At 36.5% G+C, this 19655-nt stretch overlaps 1 protein-coding gene across 1 annotated transcript in view; it reads right to left on the bottom strand.

Moving 5' to 3' along the window:
- Positions 1–17882, bottom strand: part of LOC145673537 (EP300-interacting inhibitor of differentiation 3-like) — a 69388-nt gene extending 51506 nt beyond the window's left edge. The window contains exon 1 of the mRNA XM_081743335.1: positions 17606–17882. Within this exon, the coding sequence (XP_081599461.1) occupies positions 17606–17717 (112 nt within the window). The 5' untranslated portion in view covers positions 17718–17882. The remainder of the gene's footprint in view (positions 1–17605) is intronic.
- Positions 17883–19655: the final 1773 nt, after the last annotated feature.

Raw genomic sequence — 19655 nt, 5'->3', positions numbered from 1 at the left:
ATACTTCAGATGTGTGTCCACTTTCTTTCTTCAATATTACGATTTCTGTTATTTCTGGGGTCTACCAATTCAGGAAGAATGCAGTTCATATAAAAATGTCTTGGTTTTGGAAGCATTTTTGTTTCCCAAAGTTCGTCATCTCTCTCTACTACAATTACAGCAATGTCTTTGGGCGTCCACACTACAAAATCGCACCATTGCCTGCCAGTTACTTGAAGCTGGCCTTGAACTTGGAAGAAGTAATCGTGATTTTTGTGTAATCGAAGTTCGCATCTTCACAAACAAAATCTTTTCAAACTTTGTGCTGCTTATCTTCGTGACAAATATTTCGCCTTGCTGGGACTTCATTTCTAGTATACCATCATCGTCTACTAGGCCGTCTGGACTTGCTCCTAACCACCCATGCATTCCGTGTACCCAAAAGCCACTTCTCCTCACGTTTCGCAAAGGAAACAATTTATTATAAGAGTTAACTGCATTCTTCTCATTTGTTATCCCATATATGAGATCAGCATTCTGCGGTGTTTTTTTAACATAGCATGCTGTGAACAATATTGTGGCATTTGGTGGTTTCTCTCCTTTTGATTATTTCACCGAACTTACTAGCTGTGATGCTTTTCCTTCTTTCTTCGTGCCAAAGTAGATTTTGTGCTTGATCAGTTGTTGAATTATGTAGACTTTCAATTTGGTCTTTGTTTAATTTCAGTCCTTTTAGGAATTGTTGGCAGTAATTCTTCAACTCCTCTCCTGACATATCAGGTTTCACTGCTTCAGGTCCATAGTTAGGATCATTTGATTTTGATAAACTTGCGAACCCAAAATCTGACTTCATTCGCTTCATTTGCGTTCTACATAAACTCTCTGGAATTTGTCTTTTTTTTCCCCATCTCTAAAGATCTTAATATTCTTTTGGCAAATGTTTTAGATATTGCATCTGGACTCCTTTTCGTTTTTTTTTTTTTTCAGCAACTTGCTATCCTGGCCCTAAAGAATAATTCAATGCTGCTGCCATGCACCTATTGTTACAGGATGATCTAAACGATCTATTTATTTGCTTGCCACCTACCATTTTCGTCACAAGATGCATGTAAATTTCTGCATTGTTTGTAGTGGCGTCTTCAGCCAATCTCTCCGCTTTACGTAATAAAATGTTTCCACAATTTATTATTCGGCTGTGTATATTTTGAGATTCCACATCATTCGCGACCATCACGAAATCTTTAGAAGTTTCTCTATCTTTACAGTTGTCACCGCATTTCCTGTGGTCACCCAAACAGTGGTAGAAAACAAGTTGTACCTGCTCCCAGAGATCTGAGGCTTTCCCTCCTTTCTTATTATTATCACTGATTACCCATCTCGAACTTTTTGAAATTCGTCCTATAATGTTTTTAGTGAGAAGCTTTCCGAAAATCGTCTCTTTTTTTTTTTTTTTTTTTTTTTAACTCAAATAACGCCTTTGTAACATTTTTCACAACGTGATTTGCGCATTCAAATTTTACGACGCCCCTATAATAGCTATTTACACGTTCGTAAATTGACGCTTATACATTGGAGTCACCATCTCCCACATATTCTTTATAGATGAGACCATGCATTTCTTGTTTCTACTATTATGTCTGCTTCCATTGCAGAGGAGCTTCCTGTCCAATTTTTTGCACATGTGTGGCTTGTTGGCGTTTTTCCTGCACAGGAAGTCCTGGCACATACGTAGCAGTATTTATTTCTCAACTTGAGATATAAAAGGTTCTTCGTGTAATACCCAACAATGTTTCCACAACCGGACATAGCAGTGTATCGATGACCAAATGAACGTTGAGACCAGTAACCATCAACGATTACTCTCGTGTATGGTTGATCGCGAAATACGTGACCCTCTTTCAATGCCAGCTTTCTTTTCTCTTGGCCATTTATCAAAATTTTTCTGTCAGCACGTCTTCCCAAATTTTGCCTAATTTCTTTTGACGCTTAATGAATGTCCTAGCACTCATACATGGAACTTTCATAACAGCAAAAAGTTCCTGCAAGGGATAATGTCCGAAGTCATACAGAAATGGCATCCCGTACAGCTTCATCATTAATGTCTATTGGAGACTCTGGTTTTACGTTATCTTCAACATTATCTTTAGTCTCTTCTGTGGTTGACATATCATATGTTGCATCACAGGAAGAACATTTGAAACTTAGAATAGATTTAAAACCTACTGTTCGCTCTTTGAAACACTTCATATTACCTAGTGAGTTCGTGCTTCTACAAAAGGACTTGTGCTGAGTTATTTTCCTCACTTCAGTAATCACATGAGCTAAATCAACTATACGGCGGCCTTTAATATTTTTAAATATACCTAAGTCCAGATTATCTTCACGCAAAATTTCTAGATGGTCATCCTCCATTTCATTGTTCCAACTTTGCGTGAAAGCATTCTTTTCATTAGTTTCACACTGCTGATTAATATCACATACGTTTGTTTCAGGTTATATTTGCTCCCTCTTCTGGTCTCCGTTTTTGGTGCTTATTCTGACTTGTCCTCTACGAACTATTTGCCTATCATATCTTTCACTACCGTCTTCGCCTTCAATTCGCCGTCAATTATTGTCATGATGGAATTGGAAATTCTTCACTGCCATTATCCATAGCATTTGTACGTATTATTAGTTTCATTATTAGTGTTCGGGTGTTTTCTTGTTAGAGCTTTATTTCTGAAAATAATAATAATAATAATAATAATAATAATAATAATAATAATAATAATAATAATAATAATAGAAACAGCATTCTACTTGTCCAATATTATGAATAGAAATGTTTGTTAGTTTATGTGAATTTTACAGCGTTTTCAAACAAACTATATCAATGATAATGAATGATTAGTAGAGAAAGCGAGAAGAAAGGGTATGAGACTGAGTTTATATTTGTGAATTGCTTATTGGAATACCATTGCTTTATGTCTTTTTATGAGCAGAAATAGAAGGGTTGACTGTGAAGGCATAACATAAGGCATTTGTTTCAAGACAAATGAATCTACGACCTCGCATATGAATCCAAAAGAAGAAACAACTTTACTTCCCACGATTATCAATATTCAATACAAATCTCTATAGTTCGAGTATCTTTTCATAACACCCCGTTATCTTTGACCGTTTTCTACTTTCCACAGGAGTTCACTCTTTTGATGTTATTACATCATTTATATTCTTTTTATTCATTAGTTTTTATTGCGACAGATCCTGTCATCTATTGTTCACATTCACGACCACGATAATACAGCTGTTCGCAGTGACTAAATTTCGTAACAGAAAACGGCATCAAACCTACCAATTTGATGGAATGATTCTAAGTTTAATATTTGAGATTAATTTCTCTTTGGCATCATATAAAAGAATGACTGAAATTCATGTTGTTACAACTGTAAGAAATGTATACGTTTTACATTGTTAACTACAGATTTGAAATACGCATAATGTTACATCATGAATTACGATTGTAGACTATTAAAGGATGACTGAAATTCATTGTGAATTTATCTTGTTGATAAGTTTATTGTAAGTTTTTGTCTACAATATTTAAAATTCAAAATTTCAACTGCGACCAACCATGACCCAACACCATCCACCATGAACTACTCTGACCAACTCTGACCCACCAAAATCCATCGTCATCAACTCTGATTCATGATCCATACCCTCCTCTCCACTAACCAAAGAGTTTACACTTGTAATAAAACGAGGCTGCGAAATTATCACTAATCGGAGTTTGAATTTCTACGGTTCATCGCTCAAGCACCTCTCTGTTACAATACCGGTGGATCTGACCTTTACAATATACCATAGTAAAGTCCTTGTTATAGGCCAAATCGCAATGAATTTAAATTTGATTATCATATATAATTATTTCTTTGTTGGCTTACAGATACTTTTCAGTAGAAAATATGATGAAATTCGAATGCCTTAAATCAAAGTAAAGAAGAACAAGATAAAGAAAGAAAGAAAGAAAAAAAAACTAAAATTTTTCATATAAGTAAGCATCCCGTACAAATTTAGAATTCCTATGTAATTAAGCTTCCAGTATAAATTTTATGTCCGTTTTTCTCACAACCTTATGGCTTGATTGCCTTATGCTCTAAACGGTCCATACAATAAACACAAGCTTCAGCAATTATTATAATAGAAAGCAATAGATATAAAATGCGAAACAATGTAGTTTTTGTTTTTCAATTTCTTTCTCAACTAATATAGATCGTTTTCGATTATTTCTAGAAATCAATCCACTACCAATTTCCAATATATAGAAAATGCCCTCCCACTAAAAAAAGAGAATTTAAAAAAAATGCTAGGACACGTTCTGTTTATTTTTAATAAAGAGTTAATATACTGAATTTCAGCTAAGTTCAATGGTTTGTGAAATACTGAATTTTTCGCAAACAATCGGACCCCCAATACCTCCTTAGGATATGTATTATAATGAAAGCGATACACGTTTGGGATTGAGACCTAACTATACACTAAAAGACATTTCATTTGACTCTGCAATTTGGCCGCGACGATGTCGGACACACAGTAACATTCAATTTTTTATATAATAATCAGGGTGGATTGATTTAAATCAGTCTGATTTAAATCACGATTTTAATCAAGATTTAAATCACTTGATTTTTTTAATAAAAATCGTTGATTTAAATCAAATTCCGAAATGAATTAATTTAAAGTGAAAGTAAGTAAAATCCCGTTTCTCTTCTGTTATTTCGATTATGGATGATAATAATCATAATACAATGAAACTCAAATGTATGTAAGCACAGTATGAAAACGAGTATCATGTAGGGAACGATCAGGGAAAATCCCGTTTGAACGCGTTACGGGTGAACCCTGCTTTCTTCTCTTTGTAACACAGGGTTTTAAAATGTCTATTCCAACGGAGAAATCACCATGGACATTTAAGATGAAAAATCTCTTGTGTCCACGTCTATTTGTTTGTTTCCAGATAATAGGGGCGTATTTAGACGGATCCGATTCCCTCTCCGAAACAACATAAAGAAAAAAAATAAGATTTTAAAATTTTGGGCGTAATTTATGTACTAAATACATAGAAGTTCCTCGGGATCGTAATACGACAAATTTTGAATGCGTTAAAATATCGAATAATACTTTTGATAAAGTGGATACTTGACCCCATTGCGGAACATGCCGTGATCTGCGATGTGATCGCAGAAAATTTGCCGCGCCTGTGCAGGAAAAATTGTCAGAGGAAATAAAATAGCCAACAGAAAAGTATAAAAACGTGCCTGCTATGTATAGATGTCTTAAATGCACGGACAACTAGCATTTGAACTGTTTTTCACGTCACATAAAGCATATTTTTAACAATCACAAGTGTTTCTTCTCCTGAAACTGATCATCTTGATTTTTTTTTTTTTTAATTTTGGAATTCCTGCAGGGAATTCGTGTTATTATTCAGTTCAAAATCTCTTATCATCGCGAATTCTGTCGAGGAATTTGAAGCTTAAAATATATAAAACGATAATTATGCCTGTTGTGCTGTATGATTGTGAAACATGGTCGCTTACGCTGGGGGAAGAACGCAGACTGAAAGTATTTGAGAATAAAATCCTGAAACGAATATTCGGAACCAAAAGGAACGGAAATGAGGAATGGCGAAAACTTCATGATGAGGAACTGCATAATTTAAACTATTCACCAAACATTGTTAGGGTCATCAAATCTTGGAGGCTCAGGTGGGCAGGACATGTAGCGAGAATGGAAGAAAGTAGGAACGCTTTCAAAGTTTTAACTGGAAGTCCAATCGGAAAACGACCATTAGGAAAACCTAGGCACAGATGGGAGGACAATATTAAGATGGATCTCGCAGAAATAAGAATACAAAATAGAAACTGGATTCAGTTGACTAAGGATAGAAGTCAGGAGAGCTTTTGTGAACATGGCATTGAACCTACGGGTTCCATAGGTCATAGTGACTTAGTTAATTTTAGGCGAAATTTATGTACTTTATATGTATTTCGTGCCGGTAGCTAGTTCCAATTGTTTAAAAATATGCTCCTGCAAAATATCAGTAACTTTCGTGAAAAGAAAAGTGTCATGTTGATATACATTGGCTGTACTTTTTCTTTAATGCTTATGTAAGAAACATTGTTTGGGATTAAAATAGGTTAACGATTGGGAATTAATTCAAAATTAAAACCCAATACTTTCACTTAAATGACATAATTAACATTTAATAATAATTCCTAATGCTTTTTCTTCAGTTCGCGACTTGTATTATACGAAGAAAAAGATTTGATTTAAATCAAAAAAATCGATTTAAATCAAAAAAATCAACAAAAATGATTTTTTTTAAAAAAATCATGATTTTTTTCCACCCTGATAATAATTCATATATTACAGGTGGTTCAATTATTATTTTTTTTTTCAGTAGTTAGCTCCTCTACAAACTCAGGCTCTGTCTCAGAAGCCAATTAGTAAGACCTATTGCTATTATTACCATTGCAAATATCAATATCAAAAGTGCCTGAAGTTTTTTTTTTGTTTTCAATAGAATCAAATAAAAAAAAAGGCCTTGAAAGTAAAACGTAGACAAATTCACCAGGGTTGAGAGGCTGTCTACAATGCATTGAGCAGAATGGGTTGGTGGGTCGTGGGTCGGTGAGTCAGAGTGGATCGGTAGGTTAGCGTGGGTCAGAGTGGGTCGCAGTGGGTCACATCCTGTTGACCCAAGGCCCACTGACCCACTCACAAATTTTGACCACTCCATCTCTGTTGTCATGTCGATTATTGTACTAATGAAAGATTGAAATTCTGTTCATGATTAATTATCGTATACAATGAACACAATTTCAAAATCAAGTAAGGAATATTCCCGAGGCTAGCAGGTGCACCTCTACTACACGGACTCTCGAGTTCGATTCTCAATGGGAGGGTACTGTATTGAACACATTACAGTGACTCGGATCCATAGGCGTAAATAGAACCCTCGCAGCGCGTGTGGGGGGGGGAGGGAGCAAAATATATAGAAAGTAGGGGCGCATAACTCAAGGGTTGCGGGGGGGCTGATGCTTCAAGTTACGCTACTGCTCGGATCTCAGTTTCAACTACAGGTCTAAATCTCACCTTTAGCATAGCAACCCTGAAACGGATAGTTATAACTACACAATTGCTAACTACCGAACCAATTTAATTTTTATTTAGAAATTATCAACGAAATACCTGACTACTGTCAAATATTTATACTGTGTACACATTTATATTAATTATATAGACTGTCACGTGTTTTAAATCACATGACTCTCCAGTTTGCCACATGATGATTGGCAGATGCCAATAATTTGAGTATTCCGCAGGGAATCGAACCCGAAACCACGCGAACAGGAGTCGAACGCTCTAAGTACTAGACTATGGAACCCCTTGAATGAATTTAAGTGATCCTATATAAGCAATTAGCAACGAAATATTTTACTAGATTTCTACACTAATTACAGTTCTTACATTTATATTACACATTATGAAAAGGAGTAGAATGACTCCATGCCTGAAATTAAAATGATCCTACAAAAAGCTTTTTTTCTTTCTTTCTTTCTTCAACGAAATACCTTACTATTGTCAAACAACATTTATACTCTGTGTACACATAAAAAGCAATAGAATGCCGATCCAAAAGCAATTATCAATAAAATATTGTACACTAATTACATGTACAGTACACTTTGTATTTCTGAAAATTGAATTAAGTTAATGTATGCATGAAATATTAAATTCATCCCACGAAACCCATTTTTGCCAAATCCAATACCATCTTTCAAAGACATTACTTTTAGTTTTATTACAAGGTAGAGCATATTTAGCATCTTATATGAGAAGAATATAAAAAAAACTTCTTGCACATTGCAGTTTGTTCGAAGATTATTCCAAAACTCAAGGGTCACGAAGTTTCCTCTCTTTCCTTTTCCGATGGAGTCTTTCGGGAATAAAGGTGAAAAATAGAAAACAATTGGATACTAAGAACATTTCCTTTGTTCCCCTTACAAGATTCTTGTTTATAGTCATTTCGTCTTATGAGATAAGGAGGACTTACGAACGCAAAATTGCAACGCTCCAGGGGAGAGAATTTCCCTGTCAGTCTTCGAGTTTTCTCAAAGAATGTCATATGTTGTGCCGTCTGAGACAGCCGACAAAACTAAGAAAAAAGTTGTACAATGAAAAAGAGACAACATTGGTTTCTAGCAAGTAGGGGTCATAAATCACTACCACGTATCGCGAAGATTAGTAGAGGAAATTTCAGAGGACTCTCAATTCCTGGAAAAAGATATCTCTATCATGTTCTGTAAATATGTTGCCTATCCTAAACGGAAGTATATATTATAATTGATCTAAATTGATCAATTATTGATTCACGTTATGCAAAAAGAACATATTCTACTTACCAAAGACGTACGACATGTTACAGAATAATATATCCTGAAGCTACCAGCTTCTTGTTCTAGACGTCTATGTCAAAAGCAATGACGCAAGATAGATCTATTTATCTATCAATATATCTATATCTATATACCGTATATATATAGATAGATAGATAGATAGATAGATAGATAGATAGATAGATAGATCGATAGATAAATAGATAGATATGTCGAAAGTATAAATAATTACTTCTGATGCCCACAAATAGAGACGTAACCCTATTATCATTTACACACACGACATACAAAATAACTAATAAGGGCCCCTTTCAAGGTAATGAGTTGCGGTGCGCCGCTTACAGCAGAAAAAAATCCAATAGCATTTCGAGAGAATTGGTCATAACAGTGCCAACGTCTCTGTTGGGTACACGTGAAACAAGCAAAATGTTTGTGAGCATTAAAAGTAATTATTTATGATTTCAACAACCCTATTGCAACGGACAACGGACATAACGAGGGTGTTTCCACTCAAGAACAGTGCATAATTGTTAAAAAAAGGGAATTTTATAGAAATTCGAAAAAATTCCCTCAGTTACTTGTAGGCAGTACTGCGACAATCGGTATACCATCTCCAAGTAGAGATGCAAAAAAGCCGGCTTTTTTGACTCGATGGTTTTTCACATAAAAAGCCGGCTTTTTTGGGAAAAAACGAGAATTTTGAAAATTTTGACTTTTTTCATTTTCATGGTTTTTCTATCTAAATAGCTTTCTTATAGTATATTCTATAGTTAGATAAGAATTCCATGGCCTAAATGTCATATTTCGCTCTGAAATTCACCATCAAGATGGATGGAGCACGTGTTCTACGAAGCTCACATGAAGAATGTAGTATTTGAGGGCAATTTTACAGGCTATTTAACTTTATTTTAACTTTTAAGTTATCGACAGTTTTTCTTCTCTAGATCATTTAGTTTGTCATCCGTGTTTCATTTCTAAGAGCTTAGTACTCTAGCTTCTAGCGCAAAAGTTATACTTTTGTTTTTCTATATATCCGTCAAAGCGTACGTTTTTCAATATATCCGTCAAACCGTACTTTCACATTTCTGTTATACTGTAGCTGTGCCACGATTTAGCAATAATTTTCCGGATACAACCTTGAAGACTAATTTATACAAATAAGCAGTAGCGGATTTAGAAAAGTACTTTGGGAGAGGTTTCTCTGATTGTTTCGTTTTCTAAAATGTTCTAATTTGATTTGGGAGGAGTTTGAAGTTTATGAGTACAGGCATAACTAATATTTCGTTTCGTTTATATATTTAGCGATATTCTTCCGGATACAACCTTGAAGATCATTCTATACTGAGAATCAGTGGCGGATTTAGAAAAGTATATTGGGAGGGGTTTTTCTTACTAATGTTTAGTTTTTCTAAACATTCGTAATTTTTATTTGACGGAAGCTTAAAGTTTATGAGTAAAGGCATAAGTAATAGATATTTCGTTTGTTTTAGACATTCCGTAATTTTGGGGAAAAGGCTTCAGTCCGAAAGACCGCCCCCCTAAACTTCGCAAAACCGTCACTGCTGGTAATTACTAATAATAACGATTTAAAAACAATAAAGAAATCGGCCAACTCACAGTACAGGCACTATTTTACTTCACAGATGGAATGAAAAAAAGTTTGTCAGAATGGTCAAATGCTGGGTTGAATCCCGGACTTCCCGATAGAAGTGCAAAAGCTCCACTTAGTCATGTTTGTTGTGCAGTCGTATTTATCTTAACTTAAATATATTCCGTAGTCCTTTGATGGTGCTGGGGTGGGGAAAATTCCGTAATGATATGAAGGGTGTGAGCCAAGAACATGGTAACCAACAAATTTTCAATTGCTGAGTTATGCAGCACCAGATAGACAGCAACGCATACCGCTTCGTTTAATTCTTCATGTATAGTCTTATGTGAAAAATCAGATTTCCGACTTTCAGAATGGATTGTGCAGCAGAAAATCTATAATTTCTTAAAGTAAAATTGTGGGTTACCATGTTCTTGCCTCACACCCTGATGGTGGTTATATAAAACTGTAGAATTTCTAGAATATACAGAACCAAAAGCTCTAGATGTGCAGCCAAAATTGTATCATATAAATCTAAGTGTTTCTCTTATGTTTTATTTTAATTTTATTTTGGCAGAATAAGTTGATTGTTTATTTAACAATGGTGGCCTCTAACAATTAAACTAACAACAATATGTGAAATCGACACGTACCATTCCCTAGATATTTCAATCTTAAATGGGTGTGCCACGTTTGGTCAGTTTCTGGTAGAAAGTACAGCAGATAAAGTTGATTGTTTATTTAACAATGGTGGACTCTAACAATGAAACTAACAATATGTGAAATCGACATGTACCATACGATAGATAAAAAATTCAATCATAAACGGGTGTGTCAAGTTTGGTCAGTTTGTGGTAGGAAGTGTGGCAGATAAAGTTGGTTGTTTATTTAACAATGGTGGCCCTAAACAATGAAACTAACAACAATATGTGAAATCGACACGTACCAGTCCTTAGATATTTCAATCTTAAATGGGTGTGCAACGTTTGGTCAGTTTCTGGTAGAAAGTATGGCAGACAAATTATTTAACAATAGTGGCCTCTAGCAATGAAACTAACAACAATATGTGAAATCGACATGTACCATTTCATAGACATCTCAATCGTAAATGGGTGTGGCAAGTTTAGTCAGTTTTTGGTAGAAAATCTGGCAGATGAAGTTGATTGTTTCTGTAAAAATAGAGAAATCCAACGGTTGTTTATTCAACAATGGTGACCCCAACAATGAAATTTAACAACAATATGTGAAATCGAAAGGTATAATTTCCTAGATATCTAAGTGGTAGTCCGACGGGTGTGCCAAGTTTGGCCAGTTTCTGGTAGAAAGTGTAACAGATAAAGTTGATTGTTTATTTAAGAATGGTGGTCTTCAACAATGAAACTAACAATATGTAAAATCGACACGTACCATTCTCTAGATATTTCAATCTTAAATGGATGTGTAAAGTTTGGCAAATAAAGTTGATTGTTTATTTAACAATGGTGGCCTCTAACAATGAAACTAGCAACAATATGTGAAATCTACACGTACCATTCTCAAGATAATGTAACGTCCATTAACCAGTGTGTATCCGTTTTTACTTAGTTTTTCAATTAATCATTTTATTTTTTATTGTTTTAATTTTAGTAAAAATGAAATGAAATGTTGAAGTTTTACGTCCCGCGGTTATGCCGGTTAGGCTAAAGGAGACGGTGAAGATGAGTAATGAATGAAAGGGTGGAATGAAGAAAGTGGGAGGAAACGGAAGAACCCCGAGAAAACCCACGCACACGGTGTTTGTCCACCACAAAGTTCACTTGGCGGAGGCTGGGATCGAACCCGAGACCCCAAGCACCAGAGGTGAACGCTCTACCACTGGGCCACCGCATTAATTTTATTAGTTGCATATGTTAACATTGGTGACGGTGGCGATATCTACCGTGTTAGACACACACACTATTTGGACGTTAAAAGTAGCCTTAACGACGATATTATTTTTGCTACGCGAAGATACAGTTTGTGAGATATCTGCACCTGTCAAGTTGTTGTTTACACTTGGTATATTATAAATAAATAGACGTTTTTGGAGAAACTAGGCTGTATAGTATAGTTTTCCTCACAACTTGTTTTTTGTGACTTGTGGTTTTACAAAAATAATATTAATAATAAATAAATACATAAAAATCATATATAAACGGATCACCTTCAGAATTTCAAAATTTTTTCCGCATCTGATTTTAAGATACAAGCTTGAACTTCTGTACACGCATTGTGTATATAACTATTGCACACGCATTGCATTTTTCAAGAGTTTCAGATCCCCACGTGAACCTAGGCCCGGGCCAGAGGGGCACAAAAATTTTTAATATTTTTTTTTCGAAAAACTCCCGGGTTTCGTCGATTTTCCCGTTTCTGGTGTATCATACGGACAACCGAGCGGTATTACTGGAAAGGATGCTCTATTCTGAACAAAACGAGGTATGAACCATGATCCTACGATAAATAGTAAGGAAGCAGTAGCTGTTTGAGTGGAAGTCTAAAATTTACCTCAAAGAGTTATTTGCTCACAAGATTCACACTGACATAGACGATATAATAATCGAACAAACCTTTAGCAGTTCAGTGGAATAAATTAACTGGTACACGTAATTCACGAAAAGAATCTCTTATCTTATCCAGTTCAAATTGAATATTCAACGCAAGGAATATTCTCCAATATTCAATATGTATCTTATAGCATTTCCAAGTAAATACTAGATAATTCGACTGTATGTTTTAACATCTAAAATTAAGCAGCAACACTAAAGGAGACAGTGATTATGAACGAAATGGTGGAATGAAGAAAGTGGGGGGAAAATAGAGAATCGAGAAAATGCAACCATACTGTGTTTGTCCTCCACAAAGCCCACTTGGCGCCAGCTGAGATCCAACCAGGAACGCCAATCATTTTACTGGAGTACCACCTTTTACATTATGAATAATGCTGCCAGTTAACTTGCCATATCTTATAAAAGAAAATGGACACCTATACTTACACATATAATCATGTAACGTGATAAAGCCTTATCAAAGAGATATTAGGTCAAGAATCGACCACGTCGTGAATAAATGGCATTACGAATACTTGGCAATTTTTTTATCCATGAAAGGAAACGAGATGAATCATCCAAATTTAATGGTATATATATGTTAGGGTCTTAGAGAACATGTATCAAATTTTATTTTTTGACAATTTCCAAATTTAAGGGGTGGTTCTATGTACTCCCTCCTCAATTATGAAAGAAAACACCATGTACCCACACCGGTATCTTACAAAAGAAAAATGGACAATTATATTCACTCGTATAACTATATAACGTAACAAACCCTCATCAAAGGGGATAAGTCAAAAACATTCAAATTCTGAATTTTTGGCAATTTTATATCCATATAAGGAACCAGATGGACCACCCAAAGTTAGAGTGATTGAGTTGATTTTGAGTCTAACGTCCCTTTCAACAGCGAGGCTATACGAGACTGGACGTACTGATTAAAGTGGAATCCGGAATCTGAACATGAACTCCTGCCGGGAATCAAAACCGGGTCTCGCCAAAAGCGCGTACTTTAGCCACGAAGGAGCTCCAAAATTAGAGTGGTAGATATGAGGGTCCTAGAGGACATTTACCAATTAATATACTTTCAACAATTTTCAAATTTAATGGTGGTTCTAGGTACCCCTCCCAACATTTAAGACGGGGGCACCGATGTACCCATGTCCTATGAAAGAGGATAAAATGGGTTAAAAATCTTTGAAATTTTCATTTTTAGCAATTTTTTTAACCATGAAAGGGAATGAAATGGACCACCAAAACATACTACAGAGCACATTTTGGTCGTGCAATTTCCAAAATTTAATGAGGGTGATCTTGGGTGCTCCTCCCGAAATTTAGGAGGTAGAACAATGTACTCTTGCCATATTTTAGAAGGGTGGTTCTAAGAACTTCTGGCTATGGACCCTGGGACAGGGTCCATGGATTCTGAGCCAAGGACCGAGGGGTGAACACGCTTCCTTAAGTGATCCCCATACTACTAACAGCCTCAACTGCAAAACTGATCTTGATTGATTAAATCACACAGAAGCTACATGGCCTAGAAATTTAAAGTAGAATGTGATCTACCGGAAATGAAACCCGCAACCATTAGACCAGCGGGCAGAGTTAGAGTTCATCTTATTATGATTATTTATGCACCCGAAAAGATACCAGTGTTCCCAACCCTACTGATATTTTAGTAATATTCTGAATTTTCAACTTAGCATCCAGGGACAACTACGAGGGTGGGCTGAAATCTTCTCGGCCTGACAATGAGACTGCGAATTTCAGTTCAAAAATTATTTTATTTTTCGACATAATTTCCCTTATCTTCAATACACTTGGTACAGTGTTTCTCTAACATCAGTATTCCTTCCTGGAAGTGAGAGTCTGGAAGGTTGTGAAAACAGTCATCCACGACCCTCTCAACTTCTTCATTCGATGTGAAGCGCTTCCCAGAAAGAATTTTTTTAAAGTGTGGGAGCAGATAGAAGTCCGATGGTGCCAAATCAGGAGAATATGTAGGGATGGCTGAGCAAATCATACTCCAAATCCCGCAGTTTTCTCACCGCCAACGCACCCTTGTGCACAAGTGCTTTGTCTTGGTGAAAGATGATTTTCTTATTCAAGCCAGGCCTCTTTTCACCAATCATGGCATTCAGCTGATCAAGAAGGTTGGAGTAATATTCGCCTGTAATTGTCCTTCCTTTTGCATGGTAGTCAATTAATAGGATCCCTTTTGCATCTCAAAACACACTGGCCCTTTCCTGTCGATACGATCGTCTTCGGTTTTTTCGCTCTGCACCACTGGCTTCCACCCACTACTTAGACTGCTGTTTCATTTCTGGCGTGAAGTGGTGAACCCATGTCTCATCCACTGTCACAAATCGCAGAATAAAATCTGTCGGATCCCCTCTGAATCGGTCCAAAGATTGCTGCGAAAAAAGTTTTCGCATTTGCTTTTAGTGGACAGTCAGCAAATGCGGCACCCATCTTGCACAGAGCTTTCGCATCCCTTGTTCCTTGTGCAAGATGTTTCGCACACGTTCCTCCGACATCCCCACACTCTCAGCTACCTCACTCACCTTCACTCGCCTGTCGTCCAACACGCCATCATGCCCTTTTTTTTTTTTTTTTTTTTTTTTATTGTTTCCAGTGTGGTTGCGGTTCTCGGCCTTTCTTTACGTGGGTCATCTTCGAGGAATGTGTGACCACGTTTAAATTCAGCTACCCACTTTTTAACGGTTGACATGGAAGGAGCAGGGTCCCCGTAAACTTTTGTCAACTTCGGATGAATTTCAGTAGGAGTAATCCATCCAAAACGAAAAATTTGATTACCGCACAATAATCAATTTTATCCATTTTCACAACTAACACGCAAAGACGTCTAACCGCAACAATGGCTGCACACAAACTACTTGAGAGAACAAGTTGACACTCGTTATATGAACAACTGAAAAGCGCCCCCCAGACAAGAACAATAAAATTTTGCTGATTAGAGTGCTATCTCTAGGTCAGGCCGAGAACTTTTCACCCCACCCTCGTATATTAATCTTTCTGCTTATTTATTTTTCCTGTAGATTCATGAACGGAGGAAGGGCCTCAAGTACTCAATCTCGTTCTTTCTGGACACACATGATTTTTTATATAGTAATATAGTCAATGTTTATTTTTCTATAGTGTCTTGCTCAAGGTAGTTAAATCCCGAAACGATCCCCAGCATACGCCACTTTTTCAGTACTTATTGCAGAGCCTTTATCAACAACGTCTTCAGTCTGCCACGTGTGGAAGCTTCTAGAGCACAGGTGCCCCCACTTAGGTTAACAGCTAGCTTGGTTCTTTTCTGTACCAAAATTTAATACTTAATTCACATAGTATTGCCGAGCGAGCGTCAGCAAATGAAGGCGGGTTAGTGCCCCGTAGTTTTATGTCTTTATTACAGCTAAGTGGGAGGGGGACCATGTGTTGTAGAACCTTGCCTACCACGTGCTTTCTCGAACTGTCATAGGCCAGCTTTCATTAACTCGAGAGTAGGCCTAGTACAGGCTTGTGTGTTTCTAATATAAATCGTGCAAATGTAGTTTTGGCGCACCACATTTTGGAAGATTTACAGGTAAAATTCAATCTTTGCATGAAAAGAAATGTTCATAAGGAACAAATTTCTGCAGGCGACAAAATTAAGTACAAAGTAATACAGTTGTATTTTTAGTTTACAAGTATAGGGTTAATAGTGTAAAATTATTACAAATGCTTCACGATGGATAAAATAAATCTGTAAAGATGAAAGACGGCACTATTAGATGCTATTCTCCAACTAGCGGCATACTTCTGCACAGTATACAGAGTCATCACTTTATGTTAATAAGTGAAGGGTTACTAGTATGAAATCATGACAAGTGCCACTGAAATGCTAGTTAGTCTGCATTACTTTTTAATGGGCACTTAGCACATATTAGTTTGTGATTCTTGCACTGTAGTTTTATGCTACACATCCAAAAACCGTATTTATACGCAAGTCGTAAATAAATTTTAATATGAAATCATGACAAGTGCCACTGAAATGCGTATCATTGCCAAAACCCTCTTCTTCCACTACTCTCGCTTGCGCGCATACTCATCATCACTAACGCGCCTGATCCCTTCACTTGCAGCCCGTGTCAGCTTACTAGCTACGCCGTGTCCGGGCTCGATTAGACTGCATTACTTTTTAATGGGCACCTAGCACACATTAGTTTGTGTTTCTTGCACTTTAGTTTTATGCTACACATCCAAAAACCGTATTTATACGCAAGTCGTAAACGAATTTTAAGCAATTTCCCCTGGTGGTCCCCCTTAAATTTTATCTATTCTAAATGAGATATTTTCATGTCTTTTAGGGACAATAACAAGAAAAATCAGTGAAAAAATCATATTTATTTTAACAATTCTTTCCGGCAGTGTAATAACAGTAAACATGCACGATATAAACAATCGCCTCACGGCACGTCATTCTGTCTATCTGTACGCAATTAATTGTGCATGTACAACAGGAACAAGTGGAGGATGTGTTGGGACTAATTTAAGGCGAAGGAAAATACTTTCGGATATAGTATACGAGAGTGCCTCATCATTTAGCGAGGACTCACGAAGTGCAGTCTTTTAAGGATTATTCATTGAGGATATAGGAACTTGAAAATGAGGTAACAAGGCGACTTTCATTTAATTACTGAGTAATATAAAATAAAATGTACGTCGGTTTGCGTTTCGTTTCGTTGTGTTTTATGGTATGCGAAGAATAATAATGTGCCCTTGTACGTAGTGTATGAGTATATGTGGGGGATTTGAAACACATATCGCATGTCACGTGCACGTGGATGCTTCTTACTACTTCTAAATGTAATAAAATCATTTTTATACGTAGTGCAACAGTAGGAAGTATCCACGCGCACAGATCATGAGGCACTGTTGTATACTATTACCATACTTTCCTAAAGTTGATGAACTAAAGTAAACCTGCATAGAATTTAGTGCCTAAAATAATATCTAATACGGAGATTAATACTTACGAGTTCGTTTCAGTTCATCCAGCAAATCCCTGTACTTTTGTTTTCGACGAATTACCTCTTCAGTCTCTCGCATTCGAGATTCATCATCAGAAGATTCGTGACCGTTATTCATTTTGCTCTCCTATAGCTATTCTAAAACATAAATCAAGCGCTTAACATACTTTTAAACATTCAATATAACAAACTGCTGCCTTATTTTCTGAACTGTAAAATCCACTGACACTACTTCATAATTGTAGTGTTCGCGCTGGAACCATTCTTTCCAACCCAGTGTTGCCAATCAAAATCCAGGAGACAGAAGTTACTATCTATTCCCTGTTCAGCGTAATGGGGCGTTTACACTTGGTCGATTTAGTCGCACTACTAAATCGATTTAGTCGCACGACTAAATCGACTCGCTGCATTTGCCACTAAGTCGAAGCAACTAGGCCGAATCAGATCGATGGATGTGTTCAATTATTTCAACCACAGAAAATAGAACGTCTTTCAATTCAGTTGCCAGTCGATTAGTCGCCTTCGATCAACTATCGATTAAATTGAAATCCCGTTTACACGGTCGATTAAGTTGAAAGTGACGTCAATTCAACTGAATCGAACGCAAATCGACTAAGTGTAAACGCCCCATAAGCTCTAAACTCCGATAAACAAAATATGTGTATCCTTCCGCTTGTCACAAATACGATTGGCTAGTAATGTATCACTCCCACACCCTATGGGGAGGAGCAAATTAGTGCTGTTGAATTTTTGTGACATTTGCGGTTTTCGGTTTTTCAGAAAACCGGTTTTCTGAAAACCGAAAACCGCAAATGCGGTTTTCAAAACCGAAACCGCAAATGCGGTTTTCAAAACCGAAACCGCAAAAGCGGTTTTCAAAACCGAAACCGCAAAAGCGGTTTTCAAAACCGAAACCGCACATGCGGTTTTCAAAACCGAAACCGCAAAAGCGGTTTTCAAAACCGAAACCGCAAAAGCGGTTTTCAAAACCGAAACCGCAAATGCGGTTTTCAAAACCGAAACCGCAAATGCGGTTTTCGAAACTGAAACCGCAAAAGCTCTTTTCGAAAGCGAAAGCCACCCGAAACCGAGTTTGCGGTTTTATAAGGGATTGCCCTTTTCAAAGCAGAAACAATGTTTGCTGTTTTTAATTACACCTTTTAACAATTGTGAAAGCATCTATCGATCGAGACAAATGAATTGATTTATATGTGTGTTTTAACTTTTTTTTTTTTTTTTTTTTTTTTTTTTTTTTTTTTTTGCTCCAAGGCTATTATGGTAATATGTGCAGCACAGTGCGAAAGGGATAGTTCGATGGTTGTACAAGTCACAGTTAAATTAGGGTTGCCATATTTTAAAATCAGAAAAGTGAGGGTTCTAAACCGTAAGTATTGATGTGAACTTCCGTGTTACAAATACTGACCTGCGATCCTTAATACTTTTTTTTTTAGTTATTTCTTTGATGACACTTCCAATGTACTTTTCGGCTGCAGGGAAGCAAACTGGATCCCACCTGATTTTCATATATGTTGTAAATTAGACCACAAGGAACACGAATATGAAGGAATTTTGACATTTCGAATGTCGGAACTCGAGATATTCGAACATAAATTGACCATGGAAGCAAACTGGACTCTACCTGATTTTTATATATTTTGTAAAGGAGACCACAAGGTACACGTATCTGAAGGAATTTTGACATTCCGAATTTCGGAACTCGAGATATTCGAACATAAAGTGAACACGGAAGCAAACTAGACCCCAATTGATTTTTATATATTTTGTAAATTAAACCACGAGGAACACGAATCTGAAGGAATTTTGACATTCCGAATTTCGGAACTCGAGATATTCGATCATAAACTGACCAGGAAGCAAAAATGACCCCATTTGATCTTTATATATTTTGTAAACTGGACCAAAATGAGCAATAATCTGAACGAATTTTGACATTCTGACTTCCCGAACTCGAGATACTAGAACTTATACAGTAGTTTTATGTAATATGTAAAAAAGTAACGAAGAAAGTTTTGTCGCTTTTTGACCTATGACTTAC

The sequence above is a fragment of the Thermobia domestica genome, chromosome 16 (assembly GCF_964235325.1).
Source record: "Thermobia domestica chromosome 16, izTheDome1.hap1.1, whole genome shotgun sequence".
In the NCBI taxonomy this organism is placed as follows: Eukaryota; Metazoa; Arthropoda; class Insecta; order Zygentoma; family Lepismatidae; genus Thermobia; species Thermobia domestica.
Note: the sequence above shows the minus strand (reverse complement) of the source record. Positions and strands in the feature narration are given on the sequence as shown.